The 15,690-nt window shown below is 35.9% G+C and overlaps 1 protein-coding gene across 1 annotated transcript in view; it reads right to left on the bottom strand.

Annotated features, from left to right (window-relative positions):
• Positions 1 to 1,410: 1,410 nt before the first annotated feature.
• The window catches only part of LOC123527654 (uncharacterized), a 21,869-nt gene continuing 7,589 nt past the window's right edge, over positions 1,411 to 15,690 (bottom strand). The window contains exons 2-9 of the mRNA XM_053523834.1: positions 14,823 to 15,629; positions 12,935 to 13,120; positions 12,094 to 12,195; positions 10,403 to 10,633; positions 9,447 to 9,555; positions 8,083 to 8,315; positions 6,665 to 6,791; positions 1,411 to 5,372 (exon numbers count right to left, since the gene is read on the bottom strand). Coding sequence (XP_053379809.1) covers positions 5,236 to 5,372; positions 6,665 to 6,791; positions 8,083 to 8,315; positions 9,447 to 9,555; positions 10,403 to 10,633; positions 12,094 to 12,195; positions 12,935 to 13,120; positions 14,823 to 15,566 — 1,869 coding nt within the window. The 5' untranslated portion in view covers positions 15,567 to 15,629 and the 3' untranslated portion in view covers positions 1,411 to 5,235. The remainder of the gene's footprint in view (positions 5,373 to 6,664; positions 6,792 to 8,082; positions 8,316 to 9,446; positions 9,556 to 10,402; positions 10,634 to 12,093; positions 12,196 to 12,934; positions 13,121 to 14,822; positions 15,630 to 15,690) is intronic.

Raw genomic sequence — 15,690 nt, 5'->3', positions numbered from 1 at the left:
GAGTACAATAGCTCTACTTATTCTTCGAATAGTCGGGCTAAAAAGGCCCATAATTCTGACAAACTGCAAGAAAGAGTTACTAATCTAATAATGATAAACTAGAGTGTGAAGTTTCTATTCATAGCCAAAACAACAGCGCTGCCAAGCGGGGCAATATACACCCGAAGGCTTGCATCATAGGATGGGAGCAAAATTTTAAGAACTTGACTGTTGTAGCCCCAAAGGACTGGAACAACAAAAAGAAAAGGAAGTCCACAAAAAAAATATTCAAAGTCTACAAAAAAATCCTTACCAGGTACAGGTATGTAAAAATACACCTTAAAATTGGAGGTAACATCCATGTTGTACCACAGAAAAGTAGTCTCGGTTTTTCCCTACGGCCAATAATAAAAAAGTTTCAAAATAAGCTATTTATAGTAACATAAAATGGAAGTAATTCAAAAAAAATTATTGTAAGTACAAAAAAAAGAGATCTGCCAAATAAAAACAAGAGCACTGCAATGCAGAGCAATACACACAAAGCAGTCATATATTATCTTTGACCCTTAAGTGTGACCTTGACCTTGAAGCGAGTCATCCGGAACATGCGCTCTGCACATCGTTACAATGTGGTGAACATTTCTGCCAAGTTTTTTTGAAATCTTTCCAGCAGTTCAAGAGTTACAGAGCGGACAGGAAACAAACTGATATGACTTTTGACCCGTAAGTGTGACCTTGACCTTGAAGCAAGTCATCCGGAACATGCACTCTATAAATCGTCTTGGTGTGGTGAACATTTATGTAAAGTTTCTTTAAAATCCTTCAAGGGGTTCAAGAGTTACTGAGCGGACACGAAACAAACTGATATGACCTTTGACTCCTAAGTGTGACCTTGACCTTGAAGCGAGACATCCAAAACATGCGCTCTGCACATGGTCTCGGTGTGGTGAACATTTGTGTAAAGTTTTCTTGAAATCCTTCAAGGGGTTCAAGAGTTACAGAGCGGACACAAACAAACTGATATGACCTTTGACTCCCAAGTGTGACCTTGACCTTGAAGCGAGACATCCAAAACATGCGCTCAAAACAGCATGTCTCGGTGTGGTGAACATTTGTGTAAAGTTTCCTTGAAATCCTTCAAGGGGTTCAAGAGTTACAGAGCGGACACGAAATTGCTAACGGACAGACGGACATCAGCGTCATAACATAATACGTCCCTTCGGGCGTATAAAAATGTTTAGGGCCTTAAACAGTCCCCTTTTGCTGAAAGTAATTGCCCCAGTGCCCTTAACAAGGGAATACCATAGACAAGTAATAAAGTATGGTCAAATGCATTACCACGCATAGGTCTGGGTCTTACTACAGAATGTCCAGCATAAGGACAATATTTAATTCATTTTATTTTCAAAAATGAAAGAAAAACTATAATACTTAAAGTTTCAATTTTATTTACATTTTAACTGAAACATAAAAAAAAATCCTCTTATTCTGTAGAGCACTATGTCATCTGCATAAACAAGTTAATACATTGAGACAAGATAAAATCAAGTCATATGGAATAAAGAACGTTACATGCCTGCCGGTGTAGTACAGGGTGTTTCCACCCTACAGACAGCGGGTAATGAGTGAAGCTTCTTACCCACACTGTCCCAAACGTTGGAAAATATCTGTCATACTCAGGTAGACACTAATATTACTTTTCTTGCCTAACATATCAAAACTTTCAAAGATATTGTAAATTACAAAATCCTGCATAAAGTTTATAACTTCATAATTATGACGTCATAATGTGTGCCTGTAAGTTGTCTTTTTCCTTTGGAAAAAAATGAAGTGATCTACTGCTGGGATGTCCTTGTTTTCTTTCCTGCCAGGCAGACAATAAATAAAAACTGATACAACATCCATTACTTTTACACCCAGCATGTAGGGTAAAGATGAACCCAGCATTGGGCTAAAAATGTAAACACTAAAAATACATGTATGTCTATGCACTAGCTACCAAGGAATCAAACAGCTAGCATGTGGATGCACATAATTAGCACTAATAAATGGTTTATATGTTTTAAAAAAAGTTCTAACCCTGAAAGAAAAACTATATTCAGTCATTAACAAATGCATTAACAAAAGCAACAAGAGCTGTCACAGGAGACAGCGCGCTCGACTATTTCAATGCTAGATAGTGAAACTGGGTATATTTGATGAAGCTGGAGGTGTCACTGGAGTGTTTAATGACTCCAATGTGGATGAAGATATTGGATAATAGCTTGAGTTTGTGTCAAAAGTATTAAGTAATAAGAGAGATAAGGATCAAGTGTATCAAAACATTAAATAAGTGTAATTCTAAGCAAAAGGGGCATAATTCACGAAATATTGGTGCAAAAGTGATGCACCTTGTGTCATGTTGAATCAAATTCATTTTGTAACAACTGAGATATAGTGAAAATGCATCAAAATTAACCTTTAATTCTAAGTAAAAGGGGGCATAATTCATGAAAAAATGGTGCAAGAGTTATGGACCTTGTGTCATATGATGTGAATGATGATGTTGAACAACTATTTTAAGTTTGAATCAAATCCATTTAGTAATAACTGAGATAGAGTGAAAGTGCATCAAAACTTTAACCCGAAATTCTAAGTAAAAGGGGGGATAATTCATTAAATATTAGTACCAGAGCTATGGCCCTTGTGTCATATGATGTGAGTGATGATGTTGAACAACTATTTTAAGTTTGAATCAAATCCATTTAGTAATAACTGAGATAGAGTGAAAGTGCATCAAAACTTTAACCCGAAATTCTAAGTAAAAGGGGGGATAATTCATTAAATATTAGTACCAGAGCTATGGCCCTTGTGTCATATGATGTGAGTGATGATGTTGAACAACTATTTTAAGTCTGAATCAAATCCATTTAGTAATAACTGAGATAGAGTGAAAGTGCATCAAAATTTTAACCAGATATTTTAAGTAAAAGGGGGGATAATTCATTAAATATTTGTACCAGAGTTATGACCCTTGTGTCATATGATGTGGGTGATGATGTTGAACAAATATTTTAAGTTTGAATCAAATCCATTTAGTAATAATTGAGATAAAAATAAAGTGCACCAAAACTTAAACCTGAAATTCTAAGTAAAAAGGGGGGATAATTCATGAAATATTGGTGCCAAGAGTTATGACCCTTGTGCCATATGATGTGGGTGATGATGAGGAACAACTATTTTAAGTCTGAAGTAAATCCATCTACCGTCATCCTACGAATATAACACGCACATTTTTTTACGAGATTCTGGCCTCGAAAGACCGATGCGTCCTATATATGGGTATAGAAAAAGATCAAACATTCCCCCCAACTCAAAAATTAAGAAAATCGATCTTTGTTTATCCCGCGTACCTCTATACTGAAGAGAATTCAAGGGGAGTAAATATCAACGACTCGGGCATAGCTAATAGCCGGTATCGGGACACAGCGTCTTAAATTACTTTTGTATAAAATGTAAAATTTAGAGCTCGCGTAAAAAAAGATAAATAAATGCTGTTTTTCATTAAAATATATTTTACAACGAATTTCTGTAACTGATTATTAAGTTTTTAACAAGACCCGTGTAAAACTTTCCCAGCGCTTTTTCACACATTTTGCATTAAAATAATTGAAACTCCATATCAGGTAGTCCGGAAATCGATTAATCTAATCTTCAAACTAATTTTGATAGTTGTCTATTATCCTCTTGTTCATCGAGAAATTCACACCCGAGGCATTACTTATCTTACACCTACTGTCACAGTCTGCAAACAATTAACTGTTTGTTAATCATACCCGGAGGCAATTGTAAAAATAAGCATGCGAGATTTTAGAATGATCCTATATGATCATAGCCGCTGACCCGTAAAGTGTAAAACAATTTGCAAACCAGTCTTAAAATTACGTCATTTTACCGCCACGTGCCAAAGTGACTTTCGTTTTCACTGGCGTCAATATTCGTGGAGTGGTCAGATGATGCGGCAGTTTAGTGCTAACACAGAGTTTATGCTTTTTCAATTTAAATACTTGCCACAACATCCAAAAACATCGACTATGATTAAGCAGAAACCGGCAAGTTCGTAGAAACTATAGCGAATTTCGGACAAACAAAAATTCGGATAAGTGAAAAGTGGGTAAAAGCATTTTTCCAGAATTCTGCTGATATTTTTTTCACTGCGTCCTATACACGAGTGCGACCTATATTCGGCCGTTTACGGTAGTAATAACAAAGATGAAGAGAAAGTGCATCAAAACTTTAACCAAAGTGCAGATGTGGAAGGACGCCGACGCCAGGTCGAGTAGGATAGCTCTCCATATCTCGTATAGTCGAGCTAAAAATGCTCTGAAAGCATAAAACACCCCTGCATATATACTACTGCAGTTAACTCCATTTATTTAACATATTTAAATCATGAGGAAAATCATTTATCAAATGCAAATTTGTCATTTTCAAAAACACTGTCTGGATAAAAAAATTCTACAACTCCGTATTAATAGATTTACAAAAGCTTTCAAAAACAATAAGCTCTGAGAGCAAGTATAGTTTTCTGCTTACTTACAGAAACACTGTACCTAAAAAGCAGTCAATTTACACAGTATATTATATAATGTCTATGTCTGATTTCTTAAATCCGCAAGGAGTAGAAAATCAAAAATAACTGTCTCTTCATTTTCCATGTAAGATGCAAGGTTTAATATTTTCGAACAATCCAACTGCCCGCCGGTCAAAACACATACATCTGATCACCAATATCATGATTTCACTTAACTTACAACTATCAAATAAACTAGATGGTTTATTATAATAAGCTTAAAGCTTTTAATTAAACAATTTTACACACTGCACTTCTCAAACATCCAAAATATTTGATTTATCAGTACAGAATCTGAAAACTTCAAAAGTTTTACATGCTACAATTTCTCTCTGGAACACTGTATGAATGTCATGATTTGTGTAATTTAATGTTGATCATGAAGCTATTTTAGCACTTTCTTATCAAACGTATGTTTTGCATGGATTATGCACCATATTTTTTTATATCAAGCCTCATCTCCACACCACTACAACACTATTCCGATAATTCTGTGCACAACAAAAAGACGTCAAACCTATATGGCACCACAAACAATTATACTGGTTATCCTTTCCCTAATACTTTGTGTTCCTGCAAGTTTAAAATTATTTTTGGAAATACATTATCGCACTGGACTTTCCAAAAAGGGGAAGTAACTCTGTTCATCGGTCATCAAATGGAAAGAACCCCTCCACAATATGTCGAATTATGTGTCTTTTCTCCCTGATAACACTGTTCATTTCCTGTTGTGTTGTCCGCAGTATGTCCATCTGAACTTGATCGGCAGCTATATAAAATGCTGAAAGAAAAATCACCTTGCACTTACTAGGTTTTGGTGATGGAAATTTTCTTGCACGATGGGAAATTCAGAAAATAAATGTTTTATCTTAAAAAAATCATTTTTATCAAATATTCAAAGCCTTTGCATGGTTTACCATCTAATATATCCTGATTCACAATTCAGCTGCACAGATATTTAACCATGATTGTATGGGCATAATGGTTAAATATCTAAATGTTTGAACCATGGATGGTGGTATGCCAGACAATAAACCTGAAGAAGGCCTAACATTCTAACATGCTCATAAAATATTATGATAAGAAATATGCTGATTTATAGTTTATAGATCATGTTAAACAAAAGCTGTCAGAGGACAGCAACGCTCGACTATTCAACAGTCTTTTCATCTGAAAAAATACAAGTCGAAAAAGGTGCATACTTTTTTAAGCAAATGACCGAGTATTGCAGTGGCAATACAGAAGTCCCCTACCGGTATAAATCAATTTTGCTTGACCTTCAATAGTGATCTTAATTCTTTGACTGACAACCATAGGTCATGTTTGCAACACATAGTCTAAACATGGGGAACATTTCTGTGTAGTAATAAAAACATTCTTCAATGCAAGTAAAAGTTATGAGGCAGAAACAAATTTTTACTTGTCAATGACCTTAAATAGTGACCTTGATCTTTAACTGACAAGCCTAGATCATGTGTTGACACATTGTCTCATCATGGGGAATGTTTGTGTGTACCACTAAGATAATCCATCAATGCATATAAATGTTATAGAGCAGAAACAATTTTTGGCTTTGACCTAAAAGAATAAATCGTGTACGTGCATAATCTACATATTGCCCTCCATTCACATACCAAGTTTTATGAACTTAGCTTGAATACTTTTTGAGTAATTGCAGGATCCAGATTTGCAGACAGACAGACTGACGGACGGAGGGCATTCCTACAGTCCCCTCCAGTGTTCCACCGGTAGGGGACTAAAAAGCAAAACAGAGTAATGGAACCTATGCAATATATGTCAGTTCTTCACAGTGAATAATTGTGTGAAGTTTCAATCCATTCCCATAAGTGGTCATTGAGATACCAGCTTACATACAAAAACTTAAACAAATCGGGATGCTGATGCAGATGCTGACATGACGCATGGGTGAGTCCAATAGCTCTACCTATTCTTTGAACAGTTGAGCTAAAAACAGTTTCATGTAAACAAATGAAGTCATCTCTACTCAGTATTTTTATACTATTTTTTTTGCAGGAGTTTACAATTACTTCAGAAGATGAAAACCACACTTACTTTCATCTTGGCACACCATGTAAACTACAGCCCACACTGAACCACTGAAGATTTCCGATGGTAACGGAAACTCATGCTTCAAATGCAGAAGGCTACCCAACATGGAGTAAGCATGTCTGTACAGATCCTGAAATATTACAATCATCATATTACAGGTAAATGTCAATACAGGTAGGTTCATTAACATACTGGACTATAGTGCAAAAAAGTCCTATTTCATAACAGGCATTTACCCTTCAACTAATGATTATGTTGACAAAATTTATGAAGAAATATTCAAAATTATAAGAGTTCCTGCAAAACTTGTCACTGTTACCTTCATCTTTGATCTCAATAACGCAAAATAAACAAAATCTGTCCAAATTAGGTCAAGATGCAATTAAAACCACTCAAGTTACAAAGGGGTCCGAGTCAAAACCAGATTTAAGAGATACAGGTCCGAACTGCTTTGTTATCAAGTAGGACCTTTGTATCATAGTGATAAATGTTCTATGTAAGTTTGATCAAGATCCAATTAAACTAATTCAAACTGCCAAGATGACCCTGTTGTTACTTTGAAACTTTTCTAACACATTGTCTATACATTTTCCAAAAACAAAGGGACACATACTTAACAGTAAAGGATGTAAAAAGTAATAAAATTAAACAATTTGTGTCACATATGAACAGGATTACTGCAAACGAAATTAATGGTGGTATAACTATTATCAAAAATCATTGAAATAACACCATATATGAAACAATATCTTTTCTCATCATTTCATGTAATTTCTTCACACATGGCAACACTGTGTTCCGATATAAAGCCGACTGTATCACTATGCAAACTGAAAAGCCTATATTAAGAAAGCCTACCATTTTCTTGATCTATTGGGTCCCCCACAGACAATCAGTGTATTATTATTATACCAGATTTATATAGCGCCCTTTTCATGATCAATTTCACGTTCAAAGGCGCTTTACATAGTTCAAATGCGGCCACACAGGGCACATAATTCATCCTCTACTAGTACAGACACAGAGTGATCTGACCAGAGGGACAGAGGGAGACAAAGCCCCCACGGCAGAGAGATCAGATATCAGATACAGGCTTGTCCGGCTAACTTAGCCTAGCTCGTTGCGAATAGACAGCCTGGTTCTTTAACTTGCCCAGTGTATAGCACTGATACTTGCAAGGATTGCCTGGGTTCCTGACCAGTACACCTCTGGTTGGGTGGGAATCACTGAAAAGCGTTTCTGAAAATTCCCGAGTAGCTGCCAGTGAACGAACCCCCGACCTCAGGATTGGAAGGCCAGTGTGCAAACCACTGAGCTATCCATCCACCTTGTGTATACAGTAGAACTAGCTTTCAAGCATTCATTCCAGAACTAAAATTCTTTCACAACCATCATTAAACAAAATTCATTTTATACTTTACCTGGAACCAGTTACCAATTGTCACACATCGGACAGTTGGCTTAAGTACAATTCCCTGATAGTAAGCCTCGGGCATCTTCTGTCTCCCCATCACCATGGCAACAAGGGCTAAATACTCATTGTCAGTCAAATGCAGGTTACGACCCCAGTTCATCAGCAGGAAGTATCGCAGCAGATGAATCGTGAATCCATTCTTCCTTCCGTACATATCAAACCAGTTTACAGAACAGTTCCCTGTAAACGTAAATCATTCATAACAATGAAACTTCATGTAATGTTTGTATATAAATCAACATTAAAAGTTAACCTAGAAAAGTGTGTGTGCTGCATAGGCTTGCACCAATAGTGTGTCAGCTAAATCAAAGACATAGAAATATTCACCAGTTATTTTAGGGATATCTATCTCAAAATGATTCTGTTGTTGAATAAAATCATTGCTTTGAGTTAACATGCAAAGGAAGTACATGATAAGCATCTGAAGGTAAAACAATAATTTTTCAAGAGAAAATCAAATTCTGAGATATAATATTTCAATTCTTACATAACATTAACTATACTGGTACTGATGATAAACCCGGACAGATGATAAAGTCGACCACCTTGGATATATTCGATTGCAATCGGTTATTTAAAAATTGAACACACCATCTAATAGTTTCCACTTAAACACCAACTGGTGTTTACAAACAAAAACAAAATTGATAAATATTCTGTATAAATAAATGACTTACATAAATTTGTATAAAAAATATTTATCCAAAATTACTGGGGAAGAGGGTGTTTTTTGCGCATGCTCACTGTCGAAACATGAAGGCCTGACATTTGGTAACTTTTCATTACTAGATCAGGAATGACTGTTGCAGCTTTTTGGGGAAAGTTTCAATATAATAATACCAAGAAAATTTTGTAAATGACAAAGTGTTCGAATTTATCATCAGTCAACGTTCATACAGTCCCCTTTTTACATACCCCTTTCAGGGCCTAACTTCGTGTGAGTTTGTTTACTAAATATAAATTTGAATTATGTAAAGTTTTCAGCAAAGGTTAAGCTTTATTTTGATACCGACCGTTGATTACAATTTGCAGAATAAAAAAAGTTACAGGTAAAAAAACTCATTTTCTGTTCGGGTTTATCATCAGTACCAGTATATTACTATCTACGTCCTTGACAATATCCATCAAATATCTTCCTGTTTCAAGCGATGTAGATGTAGAATCTTTACTATCCATTGCCATGAACTGTAAGTTGTATATTCTTAAATGTAAATGATGAAATCTGGATAAAGACTTTAATTATGCAAAAGACCCAACCCCTTTTCAAACTAGTCTGCCACCTTAAAAGATTGTAAAACAAACTGACATTACCTCTCTCTTGATGACAGAGGATAGAATGGAAAGTCCTCAGATTGGGAAAGATTTTGTCTGGTATGATACGATGAATGGGTGGAGCTAAACCTTCTTCCGCTGCCATGATCTGAATATTGTATGAATATGCATGAACCCATAATTAAATTTGAGCCGCACCATGAGAAAACCAACATAGTGCATTTGCGACCAGCATGGATCCAGACCAGCAAGCGCATCTGTGCAGACTGGTCAGGATCCATGCTGTTTGCTAACAGTTTCTCTAATTGCAATAGGCTTTGCAAGCGACCAGCACGGATCCTGACAAGACTGCACAGGCTATTCTGGATCCATTCTGGTCGCAAGTGCACTATGTTGGTTTTCTCATTGTGCAGCTCATTTTTAGGATAGAGTAAACATGTATACATTCTCGTCTTTTTTTTTTTTTTTTTTTTTTTTTTTTTGGTAAAAACTGTCACAATGAACCAAAAGGAAGTGAAAATCTTATTTATATGGCAACCAGACGGTCAAGCTATGTAAAAGAAATGCTGCAAGCTCCATAAATAATCCATTTTCTAAAAATGCATATCTTCAATAGTGGTCCATTTTCAATCATCTAAAAATTCATACATACTGTTTCTTTGTAAAATTTGATCTTGTTAGAAAGCTACTGACTTATGGATCCTGGCAATGTATTAGAACAGTGTACTGAAAATTCTTTCAAAAAAGTTGTTTTTGAAATAATGTCAAAACAGATATTCAAAGCATGTGTTTACAGGAAACAGAAGGCCAATTTTCATTTCTTTTGTTAATTTCAGTGCCACAATTTTATATCAAAGTCTACAAATTTTATATCAAAGTCTGTATAACTAAAGATATTCAACTGTTTCACCGAAAGACAATAGGTTGAAAGAAGTGTACAATATGGATATAATACTTCAGAATGAGTGGTAAAAATTAAGTGTATGATAATGTACCCCTGCTTTTCTAAGTACTTGGTAGGGACTTCTTCCATACTCCTCGACAAGGTTCTCTTGTCTTGGTAACACAATTCTGTATATGTATGCCCGCAGCGGTGTCAGAGAACATTCGGCACAAGGTTGCCCATAACTGTTGTCCTCCAGTAACATACGATACCAGTAGAAATTATTGTGCATGCTCATTATATTTGATGGGAACTTCCCCTCTCTGATTCCTTCCTCAATAAGCTAAAACATAGAAAATAAAGAGTGCCAAACTCACAAATATATGCCTGTCAAAGCAAATTACTTTTGACTTTTACTGGGCAGACTAGATGGTAATGTCAATTTTCCCAATTTTGACTAATTCAAGAGATGAAATTGCAGAGCAACAAAAGACTGTCCATGTTGGTTATAGAACTTGGCCAAGATAATATGACCATAAACATTCCGACTCTGAAGAAAAGTGGACACTGTCAATTTTTTCAATTTTAAAAAGTTCAAGGGCTGTAATTCAAGAGCTTCTGAGGGTATCCAGCTGGTTATCAAACTTGTCTGAAATATTATGCCTATAAACATTGTGACAAAGACTGGGAACACTGAATAAGAACCTCTAAAGTTAGAGAGCTGACATTGTCAGTTTTTGAAAGTTTCAGTAATTCAAGGGCCAAAGTTCCTGAGCCACTGGAACAATCTAGATGGTTATTGAATTTGGCCAAGATGTTATGCCCATATACACTGTGACCTAATTTGATGGTAAGAAATGCTCAAATGAGAGAACAGACACTGTCAATTTTGGCAATTTTGATAAATTGAAGGGCAATAACTCTAGAGCCAAAGGAACAATCCATTTGTTTATCAATTTTGCCCACAAATATTGTGAAAAGGTTTGGTAAACACTGAATAAAGATCTACTCAGGTTAGAGACCAAACACAGTAAATTTTCATTATTTTCTTTTTGTAATTAAAGGATGAAAATTCCAGACCAAAGGGGAACAATCTGGATGGTTATCAAGCTTGGTCCAGACATTGTGCCAATAAACATTTGAAAAAAAGTTTGGTGAACTGGATAACAGCTGCTCAAATTAGAAAGCAGATAACATTTAATTTAGTGGATTCCCTAATAATTAAAGAAATAACAATTATTGCCAAGTCTTTAGCACTTAGCTCTATTAAGGATATCTAATGACATACATTAACTAAAATATTTTACCTCAAGGTATTTACTTCAAATGTAGAAAATCCTCATCAAACGTATTCAACATTATTAAATATGTAAATGTAGAACTTATTATTGAATGTCATGCAATAGCTGTTGATTGTTTAAAAAACTTCCAGTATTTAAAGGCACTGAACTCAAGATTTTGGCTTAAAATGATCTTTTTTTAGAATTGAAGTTTGGTCATATTATGAACATTAGAATATGAATTTTTGTTTCTAAACTACATTAGAATATGAATTTTTGTTTCTAAACTATCTTAAAAAATTTAATGCCAAATCAAGAAAAAAGCGCCTGAGTTGGGAATCAAACCCCTGCCACCACAGCAATAAAAACTTTCCCACTTTTTTGACCAATATATCACGGAGGAATACGTATTTAACCATCGTTAAATATAAATATTTATAATTAAGCCACCATTTCAGTCAATATCTTATTCAAAATAACTTGTTGTCAAAAAAGCATAATTATCAGTTACCTAGTTTATTACCTGTGAAAAGTAGCCTTTCTTCGGTGCTGCATCGGGCTGACATCGTAAATTGTAGAAGTTACGACTGTGATATACTGCCTGTCGAAAATACTGGTCTCTATGCTGCAAAATTGTTTTAAAAAAAGCTTTTATAGATTACACAAATGCTAAAGATCGGAAGTCAGAATAAAAGCAGCCTTGATTAAAAAATCATTAACACTACAGTTGACATAGTACTTGCGACCACCTCTATTAAGTGATCTTTTTATTAAATGACTGGTCAAAATCCCTCCTGAACGTTTTCAGTACATAAATTCATTCCATTAAACGGCTTTTTTATTAAACGACTAGTGACCACATTAATGTAGTCCGGACAGGTAAAATATTCGACAAAAGTATCTATTAAGCAACTGGGTTCCAAATTCCTGCCAGGCATTTCTTCACCTGTGTTAAATTAGCAAGTACGTTTTGCACCTGACTGAATGCAATAAACCTTTGTAACAGTCGAACTGACAAACAATCCAGTTTGTGTGTGACTTCCAGCCCAATAATGCCAAAATAACATACCAGAGCATGTAATTGCATAGAAATTTCTTACTCCACTACCGGTATACTACCTTAAATTAAAAAATTTCCGACAGTCATTATGTGTCCAGTACCTTAAATTAAGAAAACTGAACCTTTCAAAATTCGAATTCCACAACTATACAATCTACATGTACTTACCACTTTAAATGGCACTGATCTTACACCCAAAGTTTAAAAATAGTATTTCAATTTGAAAACGAGTCACTACTGATTTACAAGTTACAAGAAAGTTTAAGTAGCATACAGAGACATCAGATATTTATAAACTAATCACCATCTCCTCCCCTAGTACAGGATTGTTCTCAATGTTCTTGTAATGTCTTATCCAGCCAGCGAAGTTCTCCACACATCTCCGCCCCCGTACATCGAGCTGTCGGGACAGACCTGCCTGCATGAAGGGGCCAGTATAGTCATTCCCAACAGCAATACTCATCTCAACCAGAAGCTGATGGTTCTTCAGCTGTCCAATAAGGCAAAATATATCAGGAACAGTCTAACACCTATAAAACATCTATAATGAGGGTTTTCTTAGTATCCACAGGGACTTCATCATCATTTCATCATTTTCAGTAAGCGCCTCACTCCAAAAAGAGTATAGAGTATTTCATTAAAATACTGTTACAGTACATGTACATGCTCTGTCGTAAGGGATAACTATTTACATAATCTGAAAGACTAAAAGTCTCTCTTTGTACACTGTTCAACCTTTATCCTGCTAAATTTCTAAAATGGACTCATCCACCTTTCAATTTGGGCAGTACCATTTATCATTCGAAGGGGTGTTCACTGAAAATTTACAGACTGAATAGCGAATAGTGCAGACAATGATCAGCCTGCAACTGTGTAGGTAGGTATGTAAGGAATTTTTTTTTTGCATATAACTAGAGCGTGACAAATTATACCCCCAAAATATGGCCTTGTCACAGAAGTAAGCCAATGTCAAGGTCAAACTTCCTATAGGTCCTATATCTGATGATGTTACACCAGTCCTGTGTATCAAAAATGATTTAAATCTGTCAACCCTGCAAAAAAAGTTCTTTTGTTCTTGGTCAATGTGACCTTGACCTTTGACCTACTGACCTCAAAATCAATAGGGGTTATCTGCTGGTCATGATCAACCTCCCTATTAAGTTTCCTGATCCTAGGCCCAAGTGTTCTAAAGTTATCGTCCGGAAACGGTTTAACTGTTCTGGGTCACTGTGACCTTGACCTTTGACCTACTGACCTCAAAATCAATAGGGGTCATCTGCTGGTCATGGCCAATCTTCCTATCAATTTTAATGATCCCAGGCCCAAGCATTCTCAAGTTATCGTCCGGAAGCCGTTTAACTGTTCCGGACCTTGTGACCTTGACCTTTGACCTACTGACCTCAAAGTCGAACATGACCAGTATTTTACGATGTTACACCTGTGTACCAAAATTTATGATCCTAGGCCCAAGCATTCTCAAGTTATCATCCAGAAACCGTTTAACTGTTCTGGGTCAATGTGACCTTGACCTTTGACCTACTAACCTCAAAGTCGAACTTGACCTGTATTTAGTTACACCTGTGTACCAAAATTAATGATCCTAGGCAAAAGCGTTCTCAAGTTATCATCTGGAAACGGATTAACTGTTCTGGGTCATTATGACCTTGACCTTTGACCTCAAAGTCGAACTGGACATGTAACAGACCCCATTTGATTCTCACATCTCAGTAAGTCGGTTTCGGATAGAGCAAGTTTATACTTTGGGGGTTTAAATTTCTGGACAACTACAAACAAATGCTGGGCTACCAGCAAAATTATAAATTTGTTGGACACTGCTGTTCTTTATGATATTACACCTGTGTACCAAAAATTATTTAAATCTGTAAAGCCATTCATGAGTTATTGTCTGAAAACCATGAAAACCAACGGACAGACCGACCAACCGACAAGCTCACTTCTATATACCCTCCAAAACTTTGTTTGTGGGGGTATAATTATAAAGGGGGGAAAAAATTTCCTTGGACTGCCCAGAAAAAAGTTGGGTCGCAGAGAATTTCACAGGTAGGTCATGTTACCGCAATTCTTTTTTAATGAAAGCCTTGTAAAAGTGTAGCCTTAAGCCTAAGGCCTCTTCTTTTTTTCTTTATTTCAAACAGAAAATTTTGAACATTTTTTAAATTTTTAAAATTTACCTTAAGCATTGCCATTACTTTATCTGTATGAATAACTTTGACCATCAACCTAAGTGGTTTCTCCGGCACCACAACTGGTTCTCCAAGCTGAAGGTCATTTTCAATGTCAAATAACTGTATTGGTATTAACCTGCTGTCTTTAAACACACAAAAATCTGAATCATTACTTAAAATGGCAAATGCCTGCGGTCTTTCTTTCAAAGCTTGAATTAATAGCAAATCCGCTTCTCCTGCAGGACATTGGTGAATTTCACATCCGTAATGCTTCAATGCTGCCATAAACTGGTCTTCTTGTACAACAGGCCTGATGTTAGTATCCAACGGTAAATCTCTAATGTTAGTTTGTCCCCACAAAACTTTAAGAATCTCCGTCATTTTCTCAACATCCTGTTCGTGCCTCTTAATCCATGTATCAAGTTTTTGTCGCAGAGCCTCGGTGGAACTTCCTTTCCCTCCGTCAATATAAAACACTAGGGATATATCATTTGATTTTAGATCTGAAACAAGCTTTTTAACGTATGTGTCAAATGTTGCATATTCTCCACCAAGAATCCTCAGGTAACTGTTACCTCGGAGACGACTCAGTCCGGTCCAAAATTTTGACAGTATCTCCTGTTGAAATGAATAAAAATCTACTATCAGTTCAATACCGTTCCGTCTCTGAGCCATTTCAATGAGATCAACTGTGTCGGCACACTCATCCTGGTGCTCTAGGCAGGCAGATAACAAACCTCGTACTCCCATCACTTCCTATTTAATTAAACCAATATGCTGCTATGTTCCCACACAAAATCAATTTGATATCACCTGAAAAATTGGAACAGACTAATTAAAAAAGCATATTATCAATGTTAAATTGTCAATTCCA

The sequence above is a fragment of the Mercenaria mercenaria genome, chromosome 14, assembly GCF_021730395.1.
Source record: "Mercenaria mercenaria strain notata chromosome 14, MADL_Memer_1, whole genome shotgun sequence".
Taxonomy (NCBI): domain Eukaryota; kingdom Metazoa; phylum Mollusca; class Bivalvia; order Venerida; family Veneridae; genus Mercenaria; species Mercenaria mercenaria.
The sequence above is the reverse complement of the archived record's forward strand: the minus strand, read 5'-3'. Positions and strand labels throughout refer to the sequence as shown.